The sequence below is a fragment of the Seriola aureovittata genome, chromosome 9, assembly GCF_021018895.1.
Source record: "Seriola aureovittata isolate HTS-2021-v1 ecotype China chromosome 9, ASM2101889v1, whole genome shotgun sequence".
NCBI classification, from domain to species: domain Eukaryota; kingdom Metazoa; phylum Chordata; class Actinopteri; order Carangiformes; family Carangidae; genus Seriola; species Seriola aureovittata.
The window spans coordinates 4223841-4250041 of NC_079372.1; the positions used below are offsets into that span (position 1 = coordinate 4223841).

At 40.8% G+C, this 26201-nt stretch overlaps 2 protein-coding genes across 2 annotated transcripts; one reads left to right on the forward strand and one right to left on the reverse strand.

Annotated features, from left to right (window-relative positions):
* Window positions 1-1507: 1507 nt before the first annotated feature.
* sypl2b (synaptophysin-like 2b) lies at window positions 1508-5583 on the reverse strand. The gene is made up of 6 exons (XM_056386135.1): window positions 5421-5583; window positions 5209-5286; window positions 4364-4482; window positions 4049-4253; window positions 3400-3591; window positions 1508-3309 (listed from the first exon to the last, which is right to left on the reverse strand). The coding sequence occupies exons 1-6, from the start codon at window positions 5436-5438 to the stop codon at window positions 3181-3183; spliced, it is 741 nt and encodes a 246-aa protein (XP_056242110.1). The 5' UTR covers window positions 5439-5583; the 3' UTR covers window positions 1508-3180.
* A 4026-nt stretch (window positions 5584-9609) lies between these two features.
* On the forward strand, window positions 9610-26036 carry sort1b (sortilin 1b). Its single transcript, XM_056384766.1, has 20 exons — window positions 9610-10242; window positions 11809-11868; window positions 12074-12147; window positions 12244-12346; window positions 12487-12648; window positions 13036-13109; window positions 14143-14192; window positions 14584-14711; window positions 15213-15357; window positions 16329-16484; window positions 16994-17100; window positions 17366-17468; window positions 17563-17734; window positions 19670-19860; window positions 19977-20166; window positions 20611-20727; window positions 22030-22138; window positions 22265-22380; window positions 22579-22708; window positions 23679-26036. Exons 1-20 carry the CDS (start codon window positions 9967-9969, stop codon window positions 23691-23693), a joined length of 2478 nt encoding a protein of 825 aa, XP_056240741.1. The 5' UTR covers window positions 9610-9966; the 3' UTR covers window positions 23694-26036.
* The last annotated feature ends 165 nt before the right edge of the window (window positions 26037-26201 follow it).

The window sequence follows — 26201 nt, forward strand, 5'->3', positions numbered from 1 at the left end:
CTACTAATGAGATGTTGAAAACATGCATTTCCCCAAGGGGATAAATAAATAAAGTATCTATCTATCCATCTATCTATCTATCTGTCTATCTATCTATCTGTCTATCTGTCTATCTATCTATCTGTTGCAAAATAATTGTAGGGGGGTCTACCACTTCCTGATAAGCAAAGGTTTATAAAAGATAATTAATGACTCTATTACTTATGAATAAATAATTTAGCCCACATTTTATAGATCAGTTGGAAAATCCTCCTCCAGCATGACACTTTTTTAGCTCGGTGTTGTTCATGGTTTGTAAATGGATTTTCTCCAAAATCTTAGCTTATTAAGATCTGCTACTACAGACATGAATTATTAACATTTACAGGTGACTGACTAACTGTTGATGATCGCTTACTACAAAAACCCATTAGTCTTTATTAATGGCTAACTATATATAACTGCATTCAATATGATTTATTAGAAAGTGAGAAAATGGTAATCTTTTTTAAATTAATTCCTAATATTTATTACTGCAGAACTGATGGGTTGGGGGGGGGGGGGCTCCATTATGAATTTAAGGGCTACTTAAGTGTCATGCTGGAGGAGGATTTTCCACAACCTGGCAACCCAAAACCTATTGTTATCAATGACTTAAAACTGACCTATAAAGCAGTAACGATTAATAGAAGCTGTAGTTAATCACAACACATAAAGCCTTTAAAATCTAAAGATTTTAAATTTAATCATAAAGTGGTACCAAATTGTCTGTATTGTCATTACACAAATTTTACAGCGACGATCTGCAGCAAACATTATCTATGAAGTGTGATATCTCTTTTGTTTGATTAATCTGGCTATTACGTCATATATATACATGCACACACACATACATATGTATATACTGTATAGATATATGTACATATATATATATATAATGTATAACTATCTACGATTTCACAAAGCTCAGTGATGCGGTCAGGTTCCCTGTGTCCTCCTAATATTAAAGGGAAATAAACACATTTAGATTAAAATTGGTGAATTCAACAATAACATCCATCTTGTGCACAGTTTCTAAATTATAGCCTGACCAGAGTCCGGAGTTTTAGTCTGAGCACAGTGGTGATTTCTGATTCACTGACAGTGCACTGCATTGTGAGTCACACTCAAATTTGACTGGACTGATGAGGGTCAGGTGTTTTGGAGGCTTGTGTGTGAGTGAGAGTGTGTGTATGTGTGAGTGAGAGTGTGTGTGTGTGAGAGAGGATGTTTTCATTAGCAGCTGAGATGCTGAAGATGCCTGGCAGATGCAGAATGTCTAGCGAGTGTCAAACTGCACCACATGTTACCTGGCCGTGTTATCTGGATGTCTGATCAACACAAATGAATAAAACTCACACATCAGCTCTTCAGAGTGTGGTATGACTGATTACTGGCCAGGTGTCCGCTCTGGTTCATCTGTCTGATCAACACATCGTACATGTGTGCTACCGGTCAGAGTATCAGGTATAAAAATCAGACACACAAGTCAATTTCTTGCTTTTAATGATGCACTTCATATCATGTGTTCCTGGATAGTGACAGGAACTCCAGTCTGATCTGTGACATTTTTATCAACACAGTGGTGGATCAAGCCAGAACTGTGAAACAGGCAAGGCTATATCAAAGAGGAAAATCAAAACAATGACCGTAATAAAGAAAAACAGCTTGCCTTCCCTTACAACGTTGTGGAGGTAGAAGCCTGGCAACAGCAAGTTAAGAAAAATATATGCGGTTAATTAGTAACAGGTTAGAGATCAGTCAAATATTTATGAAAAACTGCCAGGGTAACTAAGGGTATACAATTCATAGTACAGTGGTATTCAAATACTGTAGGACCTTGGGTTGTTGTCTTTAATTATACAACATTATAAGCTTGCAGGACAAACAGAACACAAACAAATCCTTTCAGGAAAAATGTCACAAATTCTACCTAGAAAGTAGTATGGTAAAAAAAAACAAGAGCCAACATACCGTAAATGGATATATTCACCACATTCAACATAATAATCAGCTGCAAGGCTAATCTTACTATTTTAGCCTAACAGCATTCTGTGATGACAAGGTGAGACATAATACAAAAATGATTAAACAAACTTGTTTTTACCCATTATAAATAATCTCATATTGGCAACTGAATTATTTTTCCAAATTAGCTATTATTTAACATTCATTCATTGCAACTTCACTTTTTGATGCCGATTGTAGGTTTCAGGATTAGACTGAAATTTAATTTGGTCCCCAGGCTAGACTGGTGTTAATAATAAATACACTTCAAGTATGTTATACTCATTGGGTGTTTGGTAATCCTACACTCAATAGTCCTGAGTCTTTTTTCTTTTTTTTTGGAAATTGTTGATGGCAAAAGTAAGATGTGGTACTGTTGACAGTTAACAGGGTGACAAAGTCATGCTGCATTTAGGCATACAGTCCACATCCGTAGTACCATTTGAGATAAGGACCCTTTCTTTGGGATATTTGGGTGTAAATGTTGAAACATTCAAATTGCACATAGATGATGATAATATTTTTGATTGCTATAATTTCCTGTCTTGACTTCAGAACTAAATTCAATTTAAAAGGAGCTACTTCTACATTTTTGCTATTGCTACTTAGCCAACATTACCATTAACAATTGTTTACTTACCAGTCTAGAAGAAACATTGAGAGTTCAGTATCAACCATAATTCCTTGACTCACCCACAGCTGTCTCTAGCAGTGGAAAGCAACCCTCTTGTTTTGGTTCTAGTTCTCTCACTTCTTTTCTTCTACTGAAGTTAGCACGCTAACCAGTTAGCTTGGGCCAACCCGTCACTTTCTGACGTCACTGCTCTGACCATTCTGCCCTGAAGAAGTAGCTGCTCAGAGGTCATATTATAACCTCTTGTCTTGTAAATGCAATGATAACTAAAGCTCTCTGCAAGACTGGTGAGTAAACAGCTGTTAATGCTAATGTTTGCTATGTAGCAATAGCTAAACTTACAAATAGCTTCTTTAATACAACTCTAAATATAAAATTAATAACTTCACAAAAAAGGAGCAGTTGGTTTTTAGAAATGTCTACCTTATATTCCACAATATTTACTTTTAACAATTAGTACAAAAACGACTCCTTCAATAAAACTACATGTTAGACAATTTTGAGATGAAGAAGCTGTGCAGTTACGATGGCCTAACACCCCCCTCCACATCTGTAGGCTGTTGGGTGGTTGTTTCTTTGTGGAAAGGTGTTTCCTTGAAAATGAACCAGCAGTTGCCACCCCACAGGATGAGGTTAAGAAAACCAAAAATCTGCCAAAGAATAACACATGAGTCAAATGTTCCAGGCTGTTGTTGTACACACAATTTTAAGCACACTGGAAAAAGACTACTTTCACTTACCACTGAGGCGTGTAGTCGGCCCATGTGAGGCATAGCACCCGGGGTGCACTTGTTTTTGTCATCCTTGCAAACACCAATTAAAGACAGAATGGTTGAAGGACTGGTGGCCAACTTCACATCGGACAAGCCTTTAGCCCAAGCAGAGGATGAGGCCAACCACAGGAAGGTCAAGGCCGCAGTAACCAACAGGTCCTAATTGAGCAGCACAGAAAAATAATCAGTAACACACAGACTACAGTGGCAGCTTCACCAAAGGAGCTTTCTTGGACAGAGACTACCTAGTGCAATCTGTTTGAAACCGCACCCCCTTCAACTGTTTCATTTACACAGCTCTGTTAAATGCACTTTCTCTGACCTCCTGCTGGATTCCGGTATGAAGTAGACTCCCTGAAATCCAGCAGCTGATGTCAGATGTTACATTATTTACACACATTTGACAAAATATAAATATTGCCTGCTTGGATAAAACTAGATCCACTCAGATTCAGATTCAGAAGACACATTCCTGCGTGAAATGCAACCTTGTGAATTACACACTGTTATTTCATCTTCCGTATCTGAGCTATTTATACATGGAGAGGAGGTCCTGGCTAAGGACAAGCATTTCAACAAAACTACTGAGAAATATTGAGAATTCAGACAAACATACCACGATGGGGCCACGACTAGATTCTCTATACAGGTGCTGGTAGCCCAAGTAGAGGACTAGTGTGGCAGTACTGTAAAGGAAGGCCAACACTCCAATGCAGACGAAAAACTCTGCCGAGGATGCATGGTCTCCTGTCAGATAGTAAGTAGTGGTGGTAGTCTGGTTGATTTTACAGTCGGGAACATGATAAGGATGCTGCATCAACCTGTGTAAACATAGACTAGTTTTAGTTTGAATAATCCTTAGAGTAAACACACAGTAAGCCGGTCCCTGGTTTAAGACAGTTTGTGTTTGCAAACACACACACACACACACCTGAATGGGTAGTTAAACACTGCCTGTATTTCATTATTGCCTCCACCTCCACATACGATGTTGATGCTGGTTGCGCCGGTGTAACCTCCAGTTGTGGCGAATGCAAATATGGAGAACAGCTGCAGCCACAGACACGAGATAAGAGGAGACACGTTGGCATGAGAAGATGTTCAGGACAGAGCACTGCTGTTAGTCACACATGTATACACACACACACACACACACACACACACTTCCTTTATATTTTACGCAACACACTTCTGTCAGGAAGCCGATGCCTTAGTCACAGGATGTCCATCACTGTAAATTATGTGCACAGTTCACAAAAAAAGCATGTCATTACATTTAAAACCAGAGGCACTAACCACTGAGCATACAATGGTTGATCCAAAAGTGACACATAACAATACCTCCCTGCAAATAAAAGCTAGCATGTTGTATTGTTATTTGGCAAGACGATATGTCAAGCCAAGCATCAACCTGAACAGTCAGTAATCAAATAAAGCATTTTCTTCGATTTTGAAATGCTCCAGGTGCTAACACACATAACCCGTCAGTTAGAGCCATAAAACACTAACTATGGTTTTACAGGCTGACATTTCCTTAATTGACAGGCCATAAACTGATCATCACCCCCTGAACTGCTGTGCATGCCATATTTGAAACGGCGTTACAGCTCAAAGGATGATCTGCATAGCTTCTCCGGGCGTGCAGTGGGTCACATGACAAACAACATAATCAATTTGTAAGACATTTTCACCACCAGGAACGGACAGTTGATGTTAAAAACACACCCCGCCAAAAAGCCATATGGTAAAAAAAAAAAAAGATTTAGTAAAACTTACCCATTCCAGCAGACGGATAAATGCCAAAGGCTCCTTCAGAGGTCCCCAGTCAAAACTGAATCCTGAGGTCAGCACTTTCTGATGAGAAATAAAGACACGGTGAGAAAGAAGAATGCGTTACACTGCTCTGAAGTGGTCTAGTGTGTTTGCTACACAAGTATCGGTCATTAAGCGCCATTAACGTCTCTTCCTCTTTCTGTCAGGGCCGTTACCTGGGCGACAGAGTCCATCGTTCCACAGGAGAAAACCACCGTTAGTTCGATCCCCGTTCGCTCGTTTGTGTCTGCTCGTGTCCGGGTTCTTTTGCAGCTCTGTCGAAGCTCCTCGGGTTTGTCAAACTTTTCTCCAACTTCAGCGAATCGTAGTAGAAACCACGTGATCGCTGACGTTAAGGCGTCGAGGAGGGCGATGCTGGTCAAACACTTTCTACCGAGACTGTTATAATTTCACCTTCTGCTTCATCACATTGGTCCAGTTTTAAGCGGAAAAATCACATTTTTATGAGCAAAAAGCCAAATTCTTTGGGTTGAACGTTTATATCAAACAATACGTTTAATCTGCAGTTGAATATTACCTGATTTCTTTCCTTTGCTTTCATCATATTAGTTTCCCTGGCGCATTTATGTGCCCAAACTGTAGTGTAATGAAGTGCATGATTACTTTTGTATCTTTTTTCCCCCTCTTTTTTTAAGTTGACCATGTTGCATATTATGTTAACTGTAAGTCACATGTAGGCCTAATAGTTGTATATTTGCTAACTGTGCAAACATGTTAGGCACACAAGGCAAAGCCATCTACAGTAGTATCTGAGATAAGGGGCACTTTGTTTTAACGTGCAAACTGAGCATCTATGAGAATGATATTTCTCACTGCTACATTTATATTGATTTCAGTCTTTCCGTTTTTAGTACCTTCTGTAAAGCCCTGCAGCAAAAAAAGAGCAGTTGGTCTCCAGAAATGTGCACCCTGTATTCAAATGCATTTTCTGAGCACCAAAATGACATCTACACTATGTATCTATCTACACGACTATATATTTCTATATTATTTTACTAGCTGACCTGTATAAATACAGATTGTTGTCCAGCTCTTTCCTGCACATAAATTTGCTTCAGATTATGATTCTCATATATGAATAAGCAGGTGCAATGTTTATCACATAATGTTTAAATCCATGATGTAACTGAGCATTATACGAGTAAAGGGCAAGGCAGACAACTGCACCACGGCCTCAAGAACCTGAAACGCCCCAAAAGCCCCAGATTAGCCGCCGGTTAGCTGTAAATGATTTGACTAACTGCAAATTTGTGCCACCAAGGTATAATATCAACTAGGTGGGGTCCTGCACTATTTCCTATTCATGTCACCCTTTCTTTCTGAAGGGCTTGGGGTCAAAATGTAGTTTTAAGACCTTAGTTAATTTAGTTTATATTATGTCAATATAGTGCATATCCCTAAAAAAACAAATTAATCAAATTACAGCATACCTGGGGCCAGGTCACCTTCAAGCCCAGAAGTAGGCCTACTAGTTAGTTACTGGGTATATAATTAAACTATGTCTTGTCTTCTGTGTGAACTGTATTTAAATGGCACTTGTGGTAACAGGATACACACACAATACACAGAGGGCAGGAGAAGTGAGCAGGGGGTCTATACAGGCTCTAGGGCCCCGTAACAGGTTAATCCAGCTGTGGTACTTTATATTTGCTCATGACGGGATGATGATACCAGCCGAAAAGACCCAAAATACTTCATGCTGCTTCCAAAAAAGTAAAATACAAATGCTTGAAATTTTCCAGGCACTGAATATTTCTGTATTAACAGACAAATGTGTTATCAACGACCAGACGGTGGTGCAATGCACTTTCATGCCAGCAAAGGTTTAATAGGGTTAATTTTTTAATGATTTTTGACATTTTGTAACAAACTGTAACAATAGATATGAAAATATCCAACAAGAATTACAGTGTGCAAAGTGTAATAGGGATTTATAACTTATTATTTTTATTTTTACAATTTCTTTCTCTTTTTTCTTGTTGTTTGTTCATATTTTGTAATTATTATTATTACTTATTATTTATTTTTCTTATTTTCTGATATTCGTATTATTTATTTATTTATACTCATTTTTTTTTTGTTCTGTAATTTTGTTTTGCTAGTAGATGCAGCTAGGAGGGCTCGTGATATACTAGCTCACTTATCTTACTACGTTTCATTTATCTTTCATCCCTCCAGTAATATTTTCGGGTTGTTACTTCCTTTCCACTAGGCAATGAGTAATTGATCATAAAAAAAAAGAGTTTGCAAAGTGTAAAATGGGAATACACAGTGAATGTGCAGTAATGGTGATTATTTTTCACTAGAGGTCACCATTTCCACTATTTGAGCATCATTAAACTGAACTTCTTATCCAAAGCAAGCCATGCGTTTCCCATGACTCCCATCAGTATAGGCTGAAATCATCCACACAGGCTGTCCATGTATTTCCCTCAAAAAAAAAAAAAAATAGCTTGTTTTTTTTTAACAGGGAAATTCAGGTACACTTGGTTCCATCCCTTCGTTTGCTCAGGTTTTCTCAGCACATTGTACAGCCAGACAGGAAGTTTTGGGATCTTGTGGAGAGGCAGAGCTCTCATCCTTACAGGGCACATCTCAAAGGAATAAGAGTGGCTTTGTTCTCCACCTTTTAATAGTTGACTGGGCTGACATGGGGGAGGGGCTGCAACTCTATTGTACAGTCCCCTTTGAGAAGGAATGCTGCCCTACAGATCAGATTGTTTGGCTTTCTGAGTGCATCCGGGAATCATGAAATTCCCAAGCAAAAGGTATAGCACACACAAAGGACATTCCCGATGTTCCAAGGCAGATTGGAGTGTAGGTGTGGGAAAATGTGGATTCGAGTACATGGTTTCAGGGCTTTTGAAACCATTGAAACTTGGTCAACGGATTTTTACTTTTGGCTGCGATGAGCTGACACCTTATTTGTTGCTGCACACCCTCAAACCTGTCGGTCAGGTTGTGCCACGCCAAAAGATAATCAGACACTGAATGTACCGTTGAATCTTTTCAGCCAGGCCAGTGGCAGCTATGGGTGCAGGGATTTTTCTTCTGCAACACATGACCAGTAGTCATGTGTTTGTATGACCCACTGTCCCATCACATGCACAAATTTAATCAAGAATATATGACTCAGTGCAACCATCAAAATGAATAAATAGAATTTGAGAATGGAGCAGGCTGTACAGAAACATCCATTTACAAAAGTTAAGATCATGTGATGGAAAGGTTCATTTTCATTCTTTGACCTTGTTCTTCTTGACACACCTCAGCTATCTCAAAACTGTTGATACTGAGCAAAGAGACTGAAGTACAGAGACATAAATCAAATACTGGATTCCATGAATCATGTTAATCGTTAAATCATCAGGGATTTCTTCCATATCTGCCATTAGAAAGGTGCCACTAGTCATTTGTTCCAACAAATTTGAGGACATTCCTTATTTTTTCTTTTACATTATTGTGTATTTGCACAAACAGAGCTTTTCAGAGACTCTCTCTGGTGGAGAGATTACTAATATTCAGCATGATTTAATCTCTTGTTTGAGCTTCCCAACATCACACCACACCCAGATGTTTAATCCCTGACAAAGTAAACTGTGGGGTATGCATGTGAAGAAATGACCCCTTCATTTAATAACATGGCATTTAATACGTTACCAAAACCTCATAGAATCAGACATAATATTATAGTCATGACACTTATAAACAAAGGCTGGTGAAAGCACACTCTGACTTCAAAGCATGCATACTTTTGTGTCTTTTATGCACAAAGTGAAATTTCTCTCAATTACACTTTTCTCCATTGAATTGTGTGTTTGCATACAAGATTATGTTTTTAAAAACTGTCATTTAGCAGGTGAAAACATTACATACGTTTAAATGAGGGAAAATAAATTGGAAACATGGCTAAGACTTTTTTTTTTTTTATCCATATTTATTTCTTAAATTATTTACCTATTAGGCTGTTACATTTTAAGTGACAGAACCTAGTGGCTGGATTGATGGGTATGAGCCAATTAAACTGCACTGCAATTCCACTGCTGTTTCTACATGTAATGTCATTATTAGTCTTGAATGTTGGCTGTATTTCAATAAGCCTTTTTTCATCCAAATGCAGTTGATAGCTGATCCAAAAAAATTAGTTTTTCTGCTTTAAATGAAGTAGTAGCTGGATGGAATTACATGATAGTATTACTCAACCTATCCTGACAGCCTTTGACAGCTAATTATACAGGTCCTGCGTTTCGGCACCGCCTTTTCAGAAACGAACCAATCAGTAACGCGGATAGGTGGACCACAACAGAAGAGCAGCCAATCACAGCGCCTCCTCTCGGCATAGGCATTAAGGGTCCGCAGACACAATTTGCGCGATCGCTACAGTGTACAATGTTGGCTGAGGAGTTGCAGCGCGAATAATTGGTGTTAAACACCCTCCTTCATTTTCAATATTGCGATTATTTCTCTGTTTTCACATATTTTCCCTCCTGGCGCGGAAGGAGTCGGAGCGTTGCCGGAGCTCCGTGTTTTCAAAGCGTGAAATAGTCGGTGTCAGGAGGACTACTGTTTTGTTGATGTCATCGGCGGCAGAGCTGTAGCGACCTTCAATTTCTAGGCAAGCCCGGGATAAATAAAGACTCGGTGTGGGGTGTTTTCGTCCTCTTTGTTTTGTTTTCTTTGCCGGTGACACGAGCAACGACGATGGGACTCTTGCTGCACTGTGCTCTGCTGTTATCTCTTTCTACTTTCGGAGCCGGTGTAGATTTTCAGCCGGGATCCCAAACCTCCGGACGGTCGGTTTTTGTGAAGCGTTCAAACACCGGAGAGGAGAAAGCTGCGAAAATCATAAAGAGGTCTCTGCCCGCATGGCTCGCTCCATCACCAAATCACAAGATTAAACGGAGGAGCACCGACCAGGGCGACTCCTGCCAAGCTCTTCAAGAATATGGCACCAAGTTAGCAGACAACACCCACCGTGTAAGTTACCTACTGAGAGGTCCCGTTAAACTCCGCACGTCTGACACTTACATGAGCCGAGGGAGGAGGATGATGCGCAGGTGCTAACCAGGTGCACGAATAGGCCTAATCAGCTATCCGGTGTTCTGAGAAACCTAGCTACTGATGGGCTGTTTTCCATTCAGCTGTAAAACCCTGCAGCCCAGGATGTCCGCTAGATGGATATGACACTAGGTTTATTTTTCCTCCTGTGAAACGCCATTAAAACATCATGTATCATCACCAAACCTTTCTACAAGCTCATAAAGCCACTACAGGAATCTTCCTGTCCTTCTGAGGGCTACCATGTCAGGGCTGCCAAGATTTGTTTTCTGAAATATTTGGTGCAGTGAAATACAGTGTAGTGAAACTGTAACAACGCCTCTTTTCCTCATACTTTAAGATGTGCGCAGGCTACACAGAAGCACCAGCAAAACCTCTGTCAAATGCTCCAGCAGTGGCTATGACCTATATCTCATTGTTGCTGTAGTCTGTGTCAGAGGATCCACTTTTCTCAGCCTGACAGAGAGTGAATCTGTCCCAGTGTTGACAGGAAAATTGGCCCTGGGGCATCCATGTGACTAGCTGTGTGGTAGTGATTTTGTAATTAAATGCTGTGTTTGTGTGTTAGCGAAAGCAGGCAGCCAGTCTGTCAGGAAGCAGAGACTACAGTGGAGAAGTACAGTAGAGAAGAGAGGGCTAAATTTGGACTCCACAAAGAGAAAGCAACCCAATTCTGCATCTCATAAAATATCTACACAACTGTGCACTGCTCTACTCAAAACAAACAGGCTGGACAGACTCAGCAGAGTCCTGTGCTGCCTATTTGCGTAGCACCTCATCGCCATGTGATCAACTTTGCATTGCAGTCTTTGTATACTTGGCCTCAGTAATCTGAAGTCGACAGAATTCCTAGAGGCTCAGCCTCGTCATCCCCCTGGAGGTTTCTGCTGCAGGTCCCACCTGTGCCGGAGTTGCTTACAACATGAGCTGCTGAAAAAGACCTGCTTCAAACAGATTGTGAATGTCCACACAGTTGAAGAGTGATAAGCCACTGAATGGAAAACATGATTCTAGACTTTGATTTCAGGCAGAATGGGAAGCATGAAGTGTCTTTGTTAGGGCCACACTGATAAAATGACTTGTTTTACTCTAAAATAATCAGAGGAAAATCTCATTCTTCCACCTTAGTTTTAATGTGGTGTTCAGGAGTTGTATTCAGAAGTCTTTCCTGAGAGCAGTGGCCTTGAAGCCTTGTGCTTGCTGAAATGCTTGTCTGTTCTGTCCTAAAAAGTGAAGTGGTACTTCATTTTTTACACTTAACCATCTGCTGTTTGCTTGAGCACATGGTGAGAGGAAACATGGCACCAGTCAAAGCAAAAATACAGTCAGGAGGCTAAATTCACAAAGACTGCCATTTATAATTGTGTGGTCAGTTGGTCCCTTTGACCCTTTCATAGTGAACTATTCACAGTGCACAATACTCCTCAATCTGTTTATTCTGAACATATTTGACATACATGGTGATGTTTTTGCTTTTTCTCACAGTACACCTTCAATGACCTGAGTGGTTCAGTGTCGCTGGCCTGGGTTGGAGATGGCACGGGGGTGAGTGCTGCACTTGTCTCGCATGCATGGTTGTTCCACTGTGACATGAGTAGGGCTAACTTGGGTGGGTTACTCAGTGAACTGTATGAAATTAACAGGCTAGTCTGCCTGCATAGATGACATAATAAGTTCCCTCACATCAGAGTCTCATGCACAACAATAGATGATCCAAGCTCCACTCAAGATTAACCCTCTTTCCTGGCAGGTCATCCTGGCTTTGACCACTTTTCAGGTGCCCTTCTTCATGATAAGACTTGGGCAGTCCAAACTTTATCGAAGGTAATTCTTATGATCTCACCTGTTGGAAAAAAAAACCAAACAACATAGTTTGTATTTGATTTGCATGTAATTTGGCTGCAACCATTTTTCCACCAGCGAGAATTATGGGAAGTCATTCCAGGATGTCACCAACCTCATCAACAACACCTTCATCAGATCAGAGTTTGGCATCGCTATCGGCCCCGAGAACTCTGGGAAAGTAAGTCATGACCTTATCAAGTCCTCAACACATTTATTTTATATAATCATCAAGAGTTTTCACAAATGTAGTGCTGCTATAATGCATCCCTAACACCCTGCGTGGCTTCATCAATCTGAATTCTGGACTCTGGATTCCAGGTGATCCTGACAGGTGACGTGTCCGGAGGTCACGGGTCTCGGATCTTTGTCTCTGATGACTTTGGGAAAAGTTTCACCCACAGGGACCTGCCCTTCATCCCCCTGATGCAGATCACTTATAACCCTGATAACTCCAAAGCGCTGCTGGTCCTCAGCAACAACGTAAGTAATGAATGGTAATGTTGTTTGGAGAGCAATCAGTTTGGATGTCAGTTGACCTCACAGAGAGAAGAGCATAAGAAGAGTCTATATAAACATGAAAACTCCCGTTCTGTTGGTGGGGATCTCAGTTTCCTAGTCATTCATTTTAGAGGGTGAGCGACTTTTTTCACGGTCAGTTATAAAATCCTTAAGCAGAGGTCGGACCACCATCCCACCTCCACATAGCAAGAAGGCTCCCATTGGTCAATCATTTTTCATCATGTGTTTGCACAGAGTACATTCATTAACATGGCTGTGGTGTTTCTGAGCAGGTCTGTTTGAGCTGTGTGAAGACTGGTGTTGTTGCAGGTGATTTAAGACATTGTTTTTTTTGTTGTTCACCTTCAGAATGAAATGTGGCTCTCTGAAGATTTTGGCAGCAACTGGAAAAAGGTGCATGACATGGTGTGTCTGGTGAAATGGTAAGAGACAAGACAAACAGATGATACAGGCACCGTAGTCAGGTGCGCAGTGAACAAACACCAGTGTGATTCAGCATGCCCAAGAGTCTGTGTCTGAGTGAAGTATTCCTGTTCATGGAGAGTAGGAAGTGGTGGAGGAACCCCATTCTTATTGGTGGGGCATATAGCAAAGATTTGAAAAACCCATATGCTCTCTTTTAGTCAGTTGTCCTTCGCTCTAATTTTAGTTCTTTCATCAAGCTTATTATTACAGGTAAGGGAAGACAACTGAATGCCACCTCTCTATACTGAGTTTTATTGTTGAACAAATATATGTCACAGGTCTGCCTATCTACCCTCCTTTGCTGATAGTTTGGAGGATTTTAATGAATATTAATTATCCCGAGATGTTCACAGGTTTACTCCAAAGACTTTTATTGTCGCTGCACCTTTGCCTGTAAAACGGTATCGCAGTCAGTGACTGTTTGACTAGCTCTGTTGTGACCCAGCCCTCTCAACACTCCTGTTGTTTCGGAGGCACTCCCTGGTATTCATTGCCTAGTGACCTTTGGATCTCTAAATATCTTTTTGGTTTCAGTTTTAATGCTGTGTTTTCAAGGCCGCCATGGCTGATAACATCGTAGGTCCAAAACAGACTTCCTGAAACATAACCTTTTATCACGGAACAGGTAGCAGGAAAATGGGTCATTATCAACAGAGATGTCAAAACACAACACTCAAAAGCAGAAGTGCATGTCTGTATGCTGGTTATTTGATAAGCTGTGTCATGTGATGTTTACTTTCACAATGAAAACAAAACACAGCATTATGGGAATAGATGGAGACTATGTGAGGAATCCTGTATGAGACCAGGTTCCTCCTGGTGCAGAGTTTCCCAGCCTGACTTTGTTTATTGAGATGCAAGCACACTGAGAACTATCACGTCATTATCAACAAAGTAGTCCACATCTGTTTTGCTCACATATCCTTGACTCTGGAGTCAAATGTGCGTCTGCTTATCCCAAACTCTCTGCACTGTCTACTCCGATTCTAGGGGAAGGAAGAATACCATCTTCTTTACAGCCAGCCTCAACGGATCCTGCAGTAAGTGAGCCGCTCTTTAAGCAAAACCTGAAATGAAAAATGACCTTGTGACAATTCAGTCCAGACCTACGTTCGACCTCATCCATTTATGTATGTACATGTAGATTACTGAGGAACAGCACATGGGATAAAACCAAAAAAAGATAAGCGCCTACGTGTTTTTATTGACACGTACGCGCTTTTATTGACACCTCTATTCTTCAGTGATCGACTGGATTTGGATTGGATGATGAGTAAAAAGAATGAAATGACAATTGGTATCAATATAGCCGATGATTCTGGCCTGTTGAAGCTTTTTGTTCCTTTTAAATTCTACACATATATTTTTAACTTTTAGTTACACTTTGCATACTCGCACTTTGCACTTTTATTTCAAAGTTTTTTTTGTCAGGTGATCGGGGAATGCTGGAGCTGAGGAGGACGACAGACTATGGTAAAACCATCAAGACTGTGGCCACTAAGATCTACTCTTTTGGCCTGGGTGGACGCTTCCTCTTTGCCTCTGTAATGACAGGCAAGGTCAGTACACAGTAGGTCCATACGAGATCATGCATCCTGAGGCCAGATATTCATTGATTTATACCTTTGTGTTTGTAAGACAAATTTGAAATCCAGTAAGCAGTTGTGAGGTGAGACATACACCGCACCTCCGGACTGTTTTCGTGACATTGAATTTCAAATTAAGTGCTGGTGTTCTTTTCTGTAGCGTTGGTTTCAGTTGTCACAATTGAAGGGGATGTGGTTGCAGGAAATAATATGAAGTAAAATACATTCATGTTTCCTCTTCAGTACTGACAGTATTTACTGAATTACATGCTGTATATGCTAAATTAATTTGCTACACTCAAAATATGTAGTTTTCAAGACGCATATCTCTGTGCCTATGTATGCATGGCTCTGTTTCCTTATAACGTTAATCAAGTTATTTTTATTTTTTTCCCGTTCTTTCTCTCATCCCCCGTTCTCTCTCGTTCTGTCTGCCTCCCTCTATTTCTTTCTGTACCGCGTCTTTCTCTGCAGGGGACTCTGAGGATGATCCACGTGTCAGTTGACCAGGGTGAGACGTGGAACATGGCCCAGCTGCCCCCTGTTGGCCACGAGCAGTTCTACTCCATCCTGGCAGCGAACGATGAAATGGTCTTCATGCATGTTGACGAGCCGGGAGGTCAGTCCGTACGGCAGCGTCACGCACTCACTCATCGCGCTGTGTGTAATAAAGCAGTAATGCTATTTAAGAGACAGATGTTGTGTTTGCACCTGTAGGAAATGTAATTCAAAAACTATTCATTACATGTGAATAAGGTTGAGGAAATAAGTAAATGCGAATTACTGACTTGTACTACAGGTCTTACACTTCTGAGGTGCAACAATGTGGTTTTCTGTGCATAAATTTGAAAAACAAATTTTGGTCACAAATATTTTACCCCCAGGTGTGAACTGTATCTCACATTTTTAAATCTTAGAAAACACATTTATGAATATTATATTTAACCTAAAAAATCTTTTCTCACAGCAGACGTGTTGACTCGTCACAGGTTTCACTAATAACATTAACAATGGCTGTGTTCTATTCAAGTGTCATGACTATGTGACAGTGAACCGGTATGCACGATACCCAGACCCTGAAGTTGTGACACACTTTCAGTGAAAAAGGCCAAAAATATTCAGACAACCCTGTTTGTGTACTTTTGTTCTCAGGGTTTCATGGTTTTTCATGGTTTGAACTAGGCCATTTATTTCCGATGAAAGAAAATGTAGATTTCTGGGATGAACTAGAACACCTGACTGCAAGCCCGGGCCCTGTCTCCCAGCGCTAGTGGCCAACCTCACTAATGGTCTTTTAGCTGAGCGCGATGCATGCATCAGCTGCGGTTCCTTAAAGAGTGGAGGTTGCTATAGCAACGTATAAATGTCTGTGGTTTTGGAATGTCATATTCATGTGTCACATACGGGTGTTATGTTTGGGTGTCCACATAATTTTGGCCATGCAGTGAACTTGCACCGTGTAAATTCAAGTGCCTCATTATCTGTTATAACCATCAGGACATTATTTCATATCACCAGCGCTGAAACGCTGCATGTGAATGTTCTCTTCGGTGTGTGTGATCCTGTTTGTTTTTTTCCGTCTGTCCACAGATACAGGCTTTGGTACCATTTATGTATCAGATGACCGGGGCACTGTGTACTCTAAGTCACTGGAGCGGCACCTTTATACCACCACGGGTGGTGATACAGACTTCACCAACGTCACCTCCCTGCGTGGAGTTTTCATCACCAGTGTCCTGGCTGAAGGTAGCTCTATACATGTGTCTGTGCTTAGATAAAGGAATAGCAACACATGCCTATACTCAAATTCCCCTAGAAACACACACACACACACACACACACACACACACACACACGTATGACTTCTCCATTACATACTGGAGCGAGGGCGTTGGGTAAATATTTAATTAGCTGTTCAGTGTTAGATGTGCAGCTGGCTGACACTTGAGCAGAAATATCTCACATCACCAGCTAAATCTTAACTCCATCATGTCTGCGCTCTGTATTTTCTGCTGAAAATCACTTCTGTTTGCCTCCTTATATTATAATCCCTCCACTCATGACCACTCTGTGTATGATTATTGCCCAGGCCGTATGGGTCTGACACTTGCATTGCTTACTCTTGCTCACTTGTAATTTTGGGCTAGCTGAGCCTAAGCTTTTTATTTTCACACATTGTTTCTGGAGTGCAGTGTGAGCTAAATGTTGCAGATTAGCAGTAAATGTTCTGTCTGTGTCTGTTCTTGTTGTTGCAGGTGACTCTGTGCAGTCTGTGGTGTCTTTTGATCAGGGAGGGGAATGGGTTCCCTTGAGGAAACCTGCCAACAGCAAGTGTGATGCTACTGCCAAGGACCCAGAGAAGGTAAATTAAAAAAAAAAAAAAAAAAAAAAAAAAAGAGGAAATGGTGTTTCTTAAGAAAAAAACAAAGATAAAAAGTGGATCAGTCTTGATGAAAAACTTTTGAAAACTGTAGCGACAGATTGGGATTCTGTTGAATGATGAATTGACTTTTGGATTGCAGTGTACATGGCAGTGTTGGTTATTTTTCATCTCCAGTCAGTGACTTTCACCGTGTTGGTACTATTAACTTCCAGACACCAAATGCTGATTGTGTCTATTCCTACAGTGCAGTCTCCACATCCACGCAGCGTACAGCACTGCCATGAGGCTGAATGTCCCCATGCTGCCTCTCAGTGAACCAAATGCTGTGGGCCTCATCTTAGCTCATGGTAATTCCCAGTTCAGAGCTTTCATACCAAATTTGTCCAGGTTTTGTGTGAGATAACCTGGAAGTTACTGATCTGGTTAAACATATTTCATCAGGGAGTGTTGGTGATGCCATCTCAGTGATGAGGCCGGATGTGTATGTGTCTGATGATGGAGGGTACACCTGGATAAAGGCCCTCGATGGACCGCATCACTACGCCATCCTGGACTCTGGAGGACTGCTGGTGGCTGTGGAGCACAGCCCCAATCAACCTGTCAACCAGATCAAGTGAGCTACAGTTACAGGGAATGGGGGAGTTTGGGTTTGACCTGTATTAGCTGATGCTAGGAGACGTTTCTGTGCTCAATTTGTCCTCTGAATTAAATTTAGTCTCACAGTAATAGGCCTTTTTCACAGCAGACATTTTAACTTTCACGGTAGAAAAAGCACAGGCCTCACTAATAACATTATCGATGACTCTGTTCTATACAAATATCTCGCTAACAGTGTGACCTTGAGCCGGCATGCACAATACCGAGACCCTGAAAATGAAGCAGCTAAATGGAATTCGGCCATCATCAATTTTATTATTATTTGTGCTTTCCCTACTGTGTCGTGTCAAAGGTTTTCAGTGAAAAAGCTGCTGAACAAGCAAACTGAGCTGTGGACTCCCAGACCTCCACAATATCAGCTAAGACAGAGAGATTTTCTTAAGCACTGTTAAGCGATGTTTCCCAGTGGAACCGTTCACTACGCTAGGATAAACTCTGTATAGCCTTCGCAACAGTGGTGTGGTGGAGTGGCCATCAGTGATCCACGACTTTTCCCGTTGGGTCGCTACACAAATTGGGGCAGCGGCTCAGTGTGAAAGAAAGAAACTATCAGAGAGAGAGAGAGAGAGAGAGAGATGGGTGTGGCTGTGTGGTGATCGGCCCAGTAGAGCAGGCTGCAGAGCCCACTCTGGTTCTATGTGGCCATCATCTCCCCCATGTCTGCCTCCTCAGCAAACTACATTTGGTCCCGCAGCTCCTTCCACCCACTTACCCTTTATGTGTTGGTATCTTTATCATTGTTTAAACATTGAGGCTGCAGTGGACTGTTGCTGACTCACTTCACATGACTAACAAAGAAAAAAAGAGAAAGAAGCATAGGTCCGGCTAAAAAGCTCAGAGAAAAGAAGTTACAACCCAGAAAATCCAAATTGCATCAAATAGCTGTGGATCCATCAGCTCAGCTGAAACTCTGCAGACAACACAGAGGAGCAGAGCAGCAGAGAGAGTTCAGGACCAGTAAGTCCAGAACAAACACCAGTCAAGTTTTACAGCATAAGCGGTAGAGAGAAGACAACAGGAAGCTTGTCTGAGTTTATTTAGCAGGATAATGTTGTACAGCTTCTTGTTTAATCAGAAACTCTCATGTGCTGATGTAAGAACTCTAAGTCAGTCAGATTCGCTCAGATCTACAGAATTTTATTACACAGACATCCAATGAGATGATAGAATTGAAATATGTCTGATGTTGTATTTACTGCTGTACTAGTCTGAATTCTAGTCTCACCCTCTCTACAGCTACTGACTGGAGTGGAAAGTGAAAAATACAGATGAAACTTCATACAATGCTAATTGAACAGTTATAGTTATTAATGGTCAGTTTTTGTTGTGTGTTCTTGTTAGTGTGTTGACTCAGTTGTATGGTCTTTTTTGAGGCGGTAGCTGCTGTGTTGTTGTAGTTGTGGATATGAAAAGGTGTTTCTCATACAGTTCTTCTTCACAAACTGCAGTAATAAAATCACCATAGAATCTGTAATTAAACTATATAAAATATAATGTAAAATATATAAAATTATGTAAATACAATTCATGTGCAGCTGTTCATTTAACTTCTGCTTACTATATAGTTCTTGTATAGTGTTTACACCGTCTGCCAGTGTCAGAGTCAAAAAGCATGTGGTGATTCTTATTCCCACTCTGCTCTGCTTTGTATGTTCAATAACAGCGCAGGTCTGTCTTTGCAGGGGACCAAACTATAAGACAAGTCTAAAACCTGTCTTTCTTTACATTAATATGATATGTTAAATGAACATTGTATCAAAGCAATAGCACATTTGACGTCAGCCTTGTGCTTTCTATACATCTTATTCTCTACCACTCCCTGTCATATGTTATTGCTTTACTTTCAAGTGTCTTGATGCTAATGTTTGTACATTTTTCAATGTCCTGACAGGTTTTCCACCGATGAAGGACAGTGCTGGGGTGTGTACAACTTCACCGACGACCCCATCTACTTTACTGGGCTGGCGTCAGAGCCGGGAGCTCGCTCCATGAACGTCAGTGTCTGGGGCTACAGAGACTCCCTCCTCAGCCAGTACTGGATCTCCATCACCATTGACTTCAGGGATCTACTCACCAGAGACTGTGAGTGACCGGATACAAATATGATGTTATTGTACTTGTGTAAATCTTTTGTCATCATTTTGTGATTTGTTTGAGGTCACATGTAAACTGAGCCCAGAATATTGACGTTTTTTTAGGTGACGACAACGACTATGTGCAGTGGTTGGCACACTCGGATGACATCAGCGACCCGAACGATGGCTGCATGCTTGGCTACAAAGAGAAGTTCCTGCGTCTCAGAAAGGACTCTGTTTGCTGGAACGGACGAGATTACCAGGTCAACACCCAGCCGACCCCGTGTCCGTGCACCCTGGATGACTTCCTGTGGTGAGACTTTGAAATATATCAAACTCAACCACTCAAATACATCCGAGTAGACGCCACTGGATAACGTTCAGTTTAAATGTATTTTTGGTGACTAGTCACAACTGTTATGTTCTGTTCTTAGGCTTCTGCTTTAGGCAGAGACCACAATATCACAATATCCTGCTGAGGTAGAAGTGCAAATTGGCTGTAAATGTTTCTACTGTTTGACTAGAAGAATTACTGTAGATCATTCATATTTTATTCAAACTGTGTTTCTGGATGCAGAGGATGCAATTTAAAACATAAACTAAAGTAAGTTGAGGAGGTTCCACATTAAACATGCCGAGCTGCTATCAAATAGCAGTGTGAAAGAATCCTGCAGCGTGTGTTTACTTTAGGTGAAAATAAGTTGTGGCTGAGCCGAACAACCAACAAGGTTATTCCTTCCGCCTTTGCCTGTCACAGTGACTTCGGATACTACCGTCAGGAGAACAGCTCGGTGTGTGTGGAGCAGCCGGACCTGAAAGGAAAAGTGCTGGAGTTCTGTCTGCACGGCAAAGAGGAGCAACTGCAGACTAGTGGGTAAGGCTCCAGCTTCAGAGGATCTCTGTGTGTCAGTGTTGCTGGTTTAACCCTAGTTTGTTACATAAAATCAATCAATTATGAGAATAATATCACCTCATTAACAGGTAATGTCCCTGTGACAACATACAGGAGGTAGCAGTGAATGTGTTGATGCCACGTGACTCACTTTAACTAGTCTGCTTGATAATTATCTTTGTTTATTGTCTTGACTCATCTTGCCTGAGTAGTGGAAGTGATAAAAGGTTAATTTTGCAGTAATGGTGTCTTGAATAGTTTTGATTCTTTGTAGTCCATTTATCTATGTGCAATATTAAAACAGATACTTTGTATATAAAAGTGTAAACCAGGTTTTGAATGAGGCCATCAGCACTGTCATGTTTTATGCCAGAGAGAGTGACAGAGGATTGGCCTCAGTGTTAGTCTGAGTCAGAGGAGACGAGTGATGAGAATGAGGAAGTATCTGTCATGCAGAGAGCAGTCAGAGGAAGCAGACGAGGAGAGTGAGTCTCATGTCTTCGTTGTGGAAGAGTGAATGTTTTTGGTAAATGATGTTTGCCTCACTGTGCGCACACTGGCTCAACAGAAAATGAATAGCTGTTCGACTGTCCCTGAAGACTCCAGTTAAAGCATTATGTGCAGCAGGGAGGGTAGGCTGCTGTATTGATACAGGTTCATACTAGATTTACGTGTTGTCTGCCTCCGCCACTCAGACCAGTTTCAGGTTACATCCCTGTTTATCCAGAGTCATTGAAAATATGAAACATTTGAGTGAAATTTTTGTCATAATTGCTGTGTAATGTTTTGGGTTACGGCTAAAAACTGTTTCGTCAGGTCATACTGACCTTGACCTTTGACCTTTGACTACTAAAATCTAATCAGTTTGTCCTTGATTCGTAGTGAATGTTCGTCCCAAATTTGAAGTAATTCCCTCAAGGTGTTATATATGTATTGCGTTCACAAGGCCAAAACCATGTTTTGTGAGGTCACCGTGACCTTGGCCTTTGACCTTTTACCACCAAAATCTAATTAGTTCATCTTTGCGTCCTAGTGAATGTTTGTACCAAATTTGGAGAGGTTCAAGGCGTTACTGAGATATCGTGTTCACGAGAATGGGACGGGCTGACGTCGCTGGCACGGAGGCATAAGACTCACGACAACAACTAGGAACTGTTTTAGCCTCTTCTTACGTTTTTTACATTACAGGGATTTAAGTGTATCAGAGCCGAGGCAAGCGCGACATGTAAAAAATATGTAAACAAAGAGCAATAATAACATCACCACTGTGCTCTCGTTCCACAGCTACAGGAAAATCCCCGGAGATAAGTGTGAGGGAGGAGAGATGCCTGAGCGTAAAGAGATTGACCTCAGTAAGAGGTGTGTGAGCGACCTGGTGGGCCCAGAGCTTCTGGTCAGTTCCTCTACTTCGTCACACTTCTTGAAAAATGTTATGAATATAGATTTAAACATGCCGTACGTTTGCCGACAGTATATCTGTTGCTGTATTACCACTTTCTGTCTGTTGTTATTTTTACAGATAGACAGTCACTCCTCCAAGTCTGTGCCCATTGTGATAACAGTCATCATCATCATCATGCTGCTGAGCATCGCAGCAGGAATCGTCTTTGTCAAGAAATATGTGTGTGGCGGCAGGTTAGTGTTTCCTTCTGATTTATATGTCCAGTTCCTAAACAAAACCCTGTGTGGAGGAGAACATGTGCAGCATGGCAAACTGTATCTTGACTTATTTAGAGTTAGCGCTCTTCCTCTCTTGGCTTTCCTTGTGTTTTGTGTGTCGGATGTGTTTTTCAGATGATTGTGACGTGACAGTGTTTTGAATCTGCCCCTCAGGTTCTTGGTTCACAGGTACTCCGTGCTGCAGCAGCACGTTGAGGACAACGCTGCCGAGGGGATAGACGAACCGCTCGAGACCAACCACGCTCAAAACGGCAAGATAGAGTTTCACGACGACTCAGATGAGGTACGGTGGATATATTTCCCTCACTCATATACAAGTCAGGATAGAGAGACGGGTTCAAGGTTTTCCTTCTAAATTTGAGCCACACACTTTGACGCTAAAGACAAATATCCAAGTTTTATAGGCATTTATTCATGTGAATGAATTATCACCAGAGAACAGAGAACACCAGAGAATAGTCGTTACTGTTAAATCCGCTCTGGAAACTTCCAGATGCTGTCAGCAGCAAACACTACATTGATGTTACGACTAGGGGAAAAATTCTTTACTTGGATTTATGGATGTAGAAATACAGTAAATCCTTTTCATGTTGTGGGCCTGTTTAACCCTTACTGGGGGAAAAAAAAACTCACCTGGCATCTTTTAAATAATTCAGCATCGTCTAAGGTTTCCAAAACATTGCAACGTGCAATGACAGCAGCTCTTTTATGATTCTTTGTGATTTGGTCTTAGCGAGTTAGGAATCCTCTCCACTACTTCTAACTTCTCCCAGACTGACACGCCATTTATTTTTAGGAGTTTCTCCTAAATCAGCAAGTTAAGAGCTACTTTTAGCCTTAAGATGTGTTGTGAATACGGTGTGGTACTTAGTGCTGACTTTAGAATCTCCCACTGTACTGAAGCTCAAGTATTCAAACTATAAATATAAATGCAAATGTAAATGTGATAGTGACACTGTTTCTAAATTACTTCAAACATATCTTTGGCATTGCGGCACTGCATTGTGGGAGGAGACAGTCTATGCGATGTTCAAAAGTGAAAACAAGTTTTAAAATACAACAGAAACCAGTAAGGTTTAAGAGGAAGTAAGAAAATTTACATAAACTGAGCCGATAACTAGGTCACCCTGAGTTATCGAGTTAGGTGTGTGTGTGTGTGTGTGTGTGTGCAAACATGACTAAGGTGGTTTCTTGTTTGCTCACCTGGATTGGCTCTGCCTTCATTGGTATGTCACTTTCTTCCCTGTGCACAGGACCTGCTTGAATAGCAGGCACAACCTGTCATGCAACTAAGCAACAGGTTTCCAGTCCTGCCCGTGGACGGCCGCTGTTCCTGTCACTCTTTTGTCTCCAGCTACTTCTTCCTTTCACCTTCTAGTATGAACTTTGGCCTCAGCTACCAGACGAAGAGTCTGTGTCACTCTGCTGTCATCTGTGAAGTATAATGAATGTACGGAGGCGTCCTGGGACTAATGCACAGTTGAGGAGAACTAAGGAGGTCTTGTAGTGTTGTGCTTCAGTTATTGATTCTATTGATTGAGTTTGAATCTTCAAGTTAAATGAAGAACTGATGCAGTAATTTGAACTGCTTACAGAGCCAGAGTAATGGGTTTTGAAGAAAAGCGATTTGTATAAATTCACCACCATTGCATTACGGGTCCTGCCTCTCCCGTCACCTGGGAGTGCTCCTGGAAATACTTTTCACTTCTGTTGAAGCTCTTTGTCCTTTTTCTCATGCACTTGTACATAAACCTGTTTTTTTCTTCTTCTTTTTTTTTTTTTTTGTTGCCATTTTTGACGTGGTATCAGTTTGGAAGGTGTTAAAAAGATTAATGTAGGAAGCTGGTAAATAACTCTCCCAAACCACTCGAGTCTTAATCCCTACTTTTGATTAATTATTTGTCTGTCAAAAAGTGTCTGGACGGCCAAGAATACATAAATATTAGGTATTTCAGCCTCCTCTCTTGGCACTGATTTATGAAATCCCCTGTTCTAGTCTGTACATGGAATACAAGCCTGCATACTTTAGGTACTCCATGGCGTTGAGATCCATGGTCAAAGTAATAAGACACAAGTGGACATTTCCATTTGTATTAGGATTGATAGCAATAACATGTTTAGATCCAGTATATTATCCATGCACGGTAAATAACCCTATTGGCAGAATATCTCTTAAGGTCTCCACTTGCTCCATTCGATGAATGGAGACGTTTTTGTGTGTAACACATTATGCATCAGTGTATAGGGTGGTAAAGTGTGTCTGTTTAAAGACAGGGTTTGTTAAAACATTAATGTCTGCAGTTCTAACTGCCTAAAGCACAAGGTCCTTTGTATGCTAAGAGTTTGTAGTTTAACATTTTTCCTAAATGTGACGTAACGATAAATGTGATAATACTGTAATAATCACTGTAGTCATATACGAGTTGTGTTTATAATCATTCGAGCCGTTTTTTGTACTAACAAACTTTTAAACTTACGTGGCAAATGACAAAGATGTTAAGAAATGGCTCAAATAACTATAGTTTGATAGTAAATGTCAACAGATATTTTTTACAACGCATTCAGATAACCCAACACGCCAGTGTAATTTGACAGAAACACAGGAGCAATTCAATAATGTAAATGTTGTATAGCATAATTAACACTGTAGCCTAATAGTTAACAGACATGGTTCTATAAGCTGCAACACCATGCGAGACTGTTGGGGTTTTTCTTTCTTTTGGTATTTGCATCTGCTGGAACAAACACTTAAAATAACTGGATTATGGAAAGTCTCTCATCAGGCTCTTTTAGGGTAAACTGCTGATTTTTCTGTTTAATCACTGCTGTCAGCTAAACTGGAATGGCCAATGCCTCTCTACAGATCTGTCTTCATCAGATCATGTCAAGTCTTACAGGATTTCTTTTTTTTTCCCCTTCTTTTAAACATTTGTTGCACAATCATTTGTCTGTCTTGTTTTAAATGTGTTGCTTTCATGCAGGTTTTATTTATTTGTGACTAGCAGGTTCGGAGTGCAGTAAACTGGATGTGGTTATGCAAGTGCCTGGTGTGAGGACATGATGTGAGGCCCTTCCAATGTGTGGCCAGCATCTATTTACTGATAATTATTTATATCAACTCATGTGTAACCAGTTTCATCCAGTATGGCAGTGACATCCTGTAGCTGCACTTGTCGACAAAGATGAAGTCTGTTTCATGTGGGCTCCCATTGAACTGCATGTTAACTCCACAGAGCTCCATAAAGAAAGAAGCCTAATAATAATATAAAAACCTGGTTATTCTCTCTTTTCTGCCTTGGCATGAGATTACATTCAGGCTGTGATTACTTAACAAGAGAGTCAACTCAAATAAAAAACACAGAGTGGATACAGGGTTATTATGCAGCTGCTATACACTGGGAGATTGCTGAGTTCTTATTTAAGGAGGGTTTATTGCATTAAGTGAGGGTAACACATTTTCTTACAGTTTAAAACTGCTGTATAAATTAATAAGTCATTGTGATGGTTCTGTAAATATACAAGGTTACATCTTTGTATCTGCTATGTTTCTCTCTTCTGTATATTTGAGGCAATTTTATTTGGGTTTGCCAATAAATTCATACGTTCCTCTACTTTTCTCAGCCGACTCTTTTTTCTAACTAACAGCAATGGGAAAAATATGAAACTAGACAATTAAGCCCTGAAATCATTTTTTGTATTTCTGTATTCCCCTGCCATTGCCACATTTATTTTTCTGTATATTCATTTTATATCTTGCTTTGTATAGATATGGGAAT

Coding starts and splice junctions, on each gene's coding strand:
- sypl2b (XM_056386135.1), bottom strand. Junction 4,483..5,208: donor TTATCCGTCTGCTGGAATGG/GTAAGTTTTACT, acceptor CTGTGGCTGCAG/CTGTTCTCCATATTTGCATT. Junction 3,310..3,399: donor GCCGACTACACGCCTCAGTG/GTAAGTGAAAGT, acceptor ATTCTTTGGCAG/ATTTTTGGTTTTCTTAACCT.
- sort1b (XM_056384766.1), top strand. CDS start 9,967: ATGGGACTCTTGCTGCACTGTGCTCTGCTGTTATCTCTTTCTACTTTC. Junction 16,485..16,993: donor CACCAGTGTCCTGGCTGAAG/GTAGCTCTATAC, acceptor TTGTTGTTGCAG/GTGACTCTGTGCAGTCTGTG. Junction 20,728..22,029: donor GAGCAACTGCAGACTAGTGG/GTAAGGCTCCAG, acceptor CTCGTTCCACAG/CTACAGGAAAATCCCCGGAG.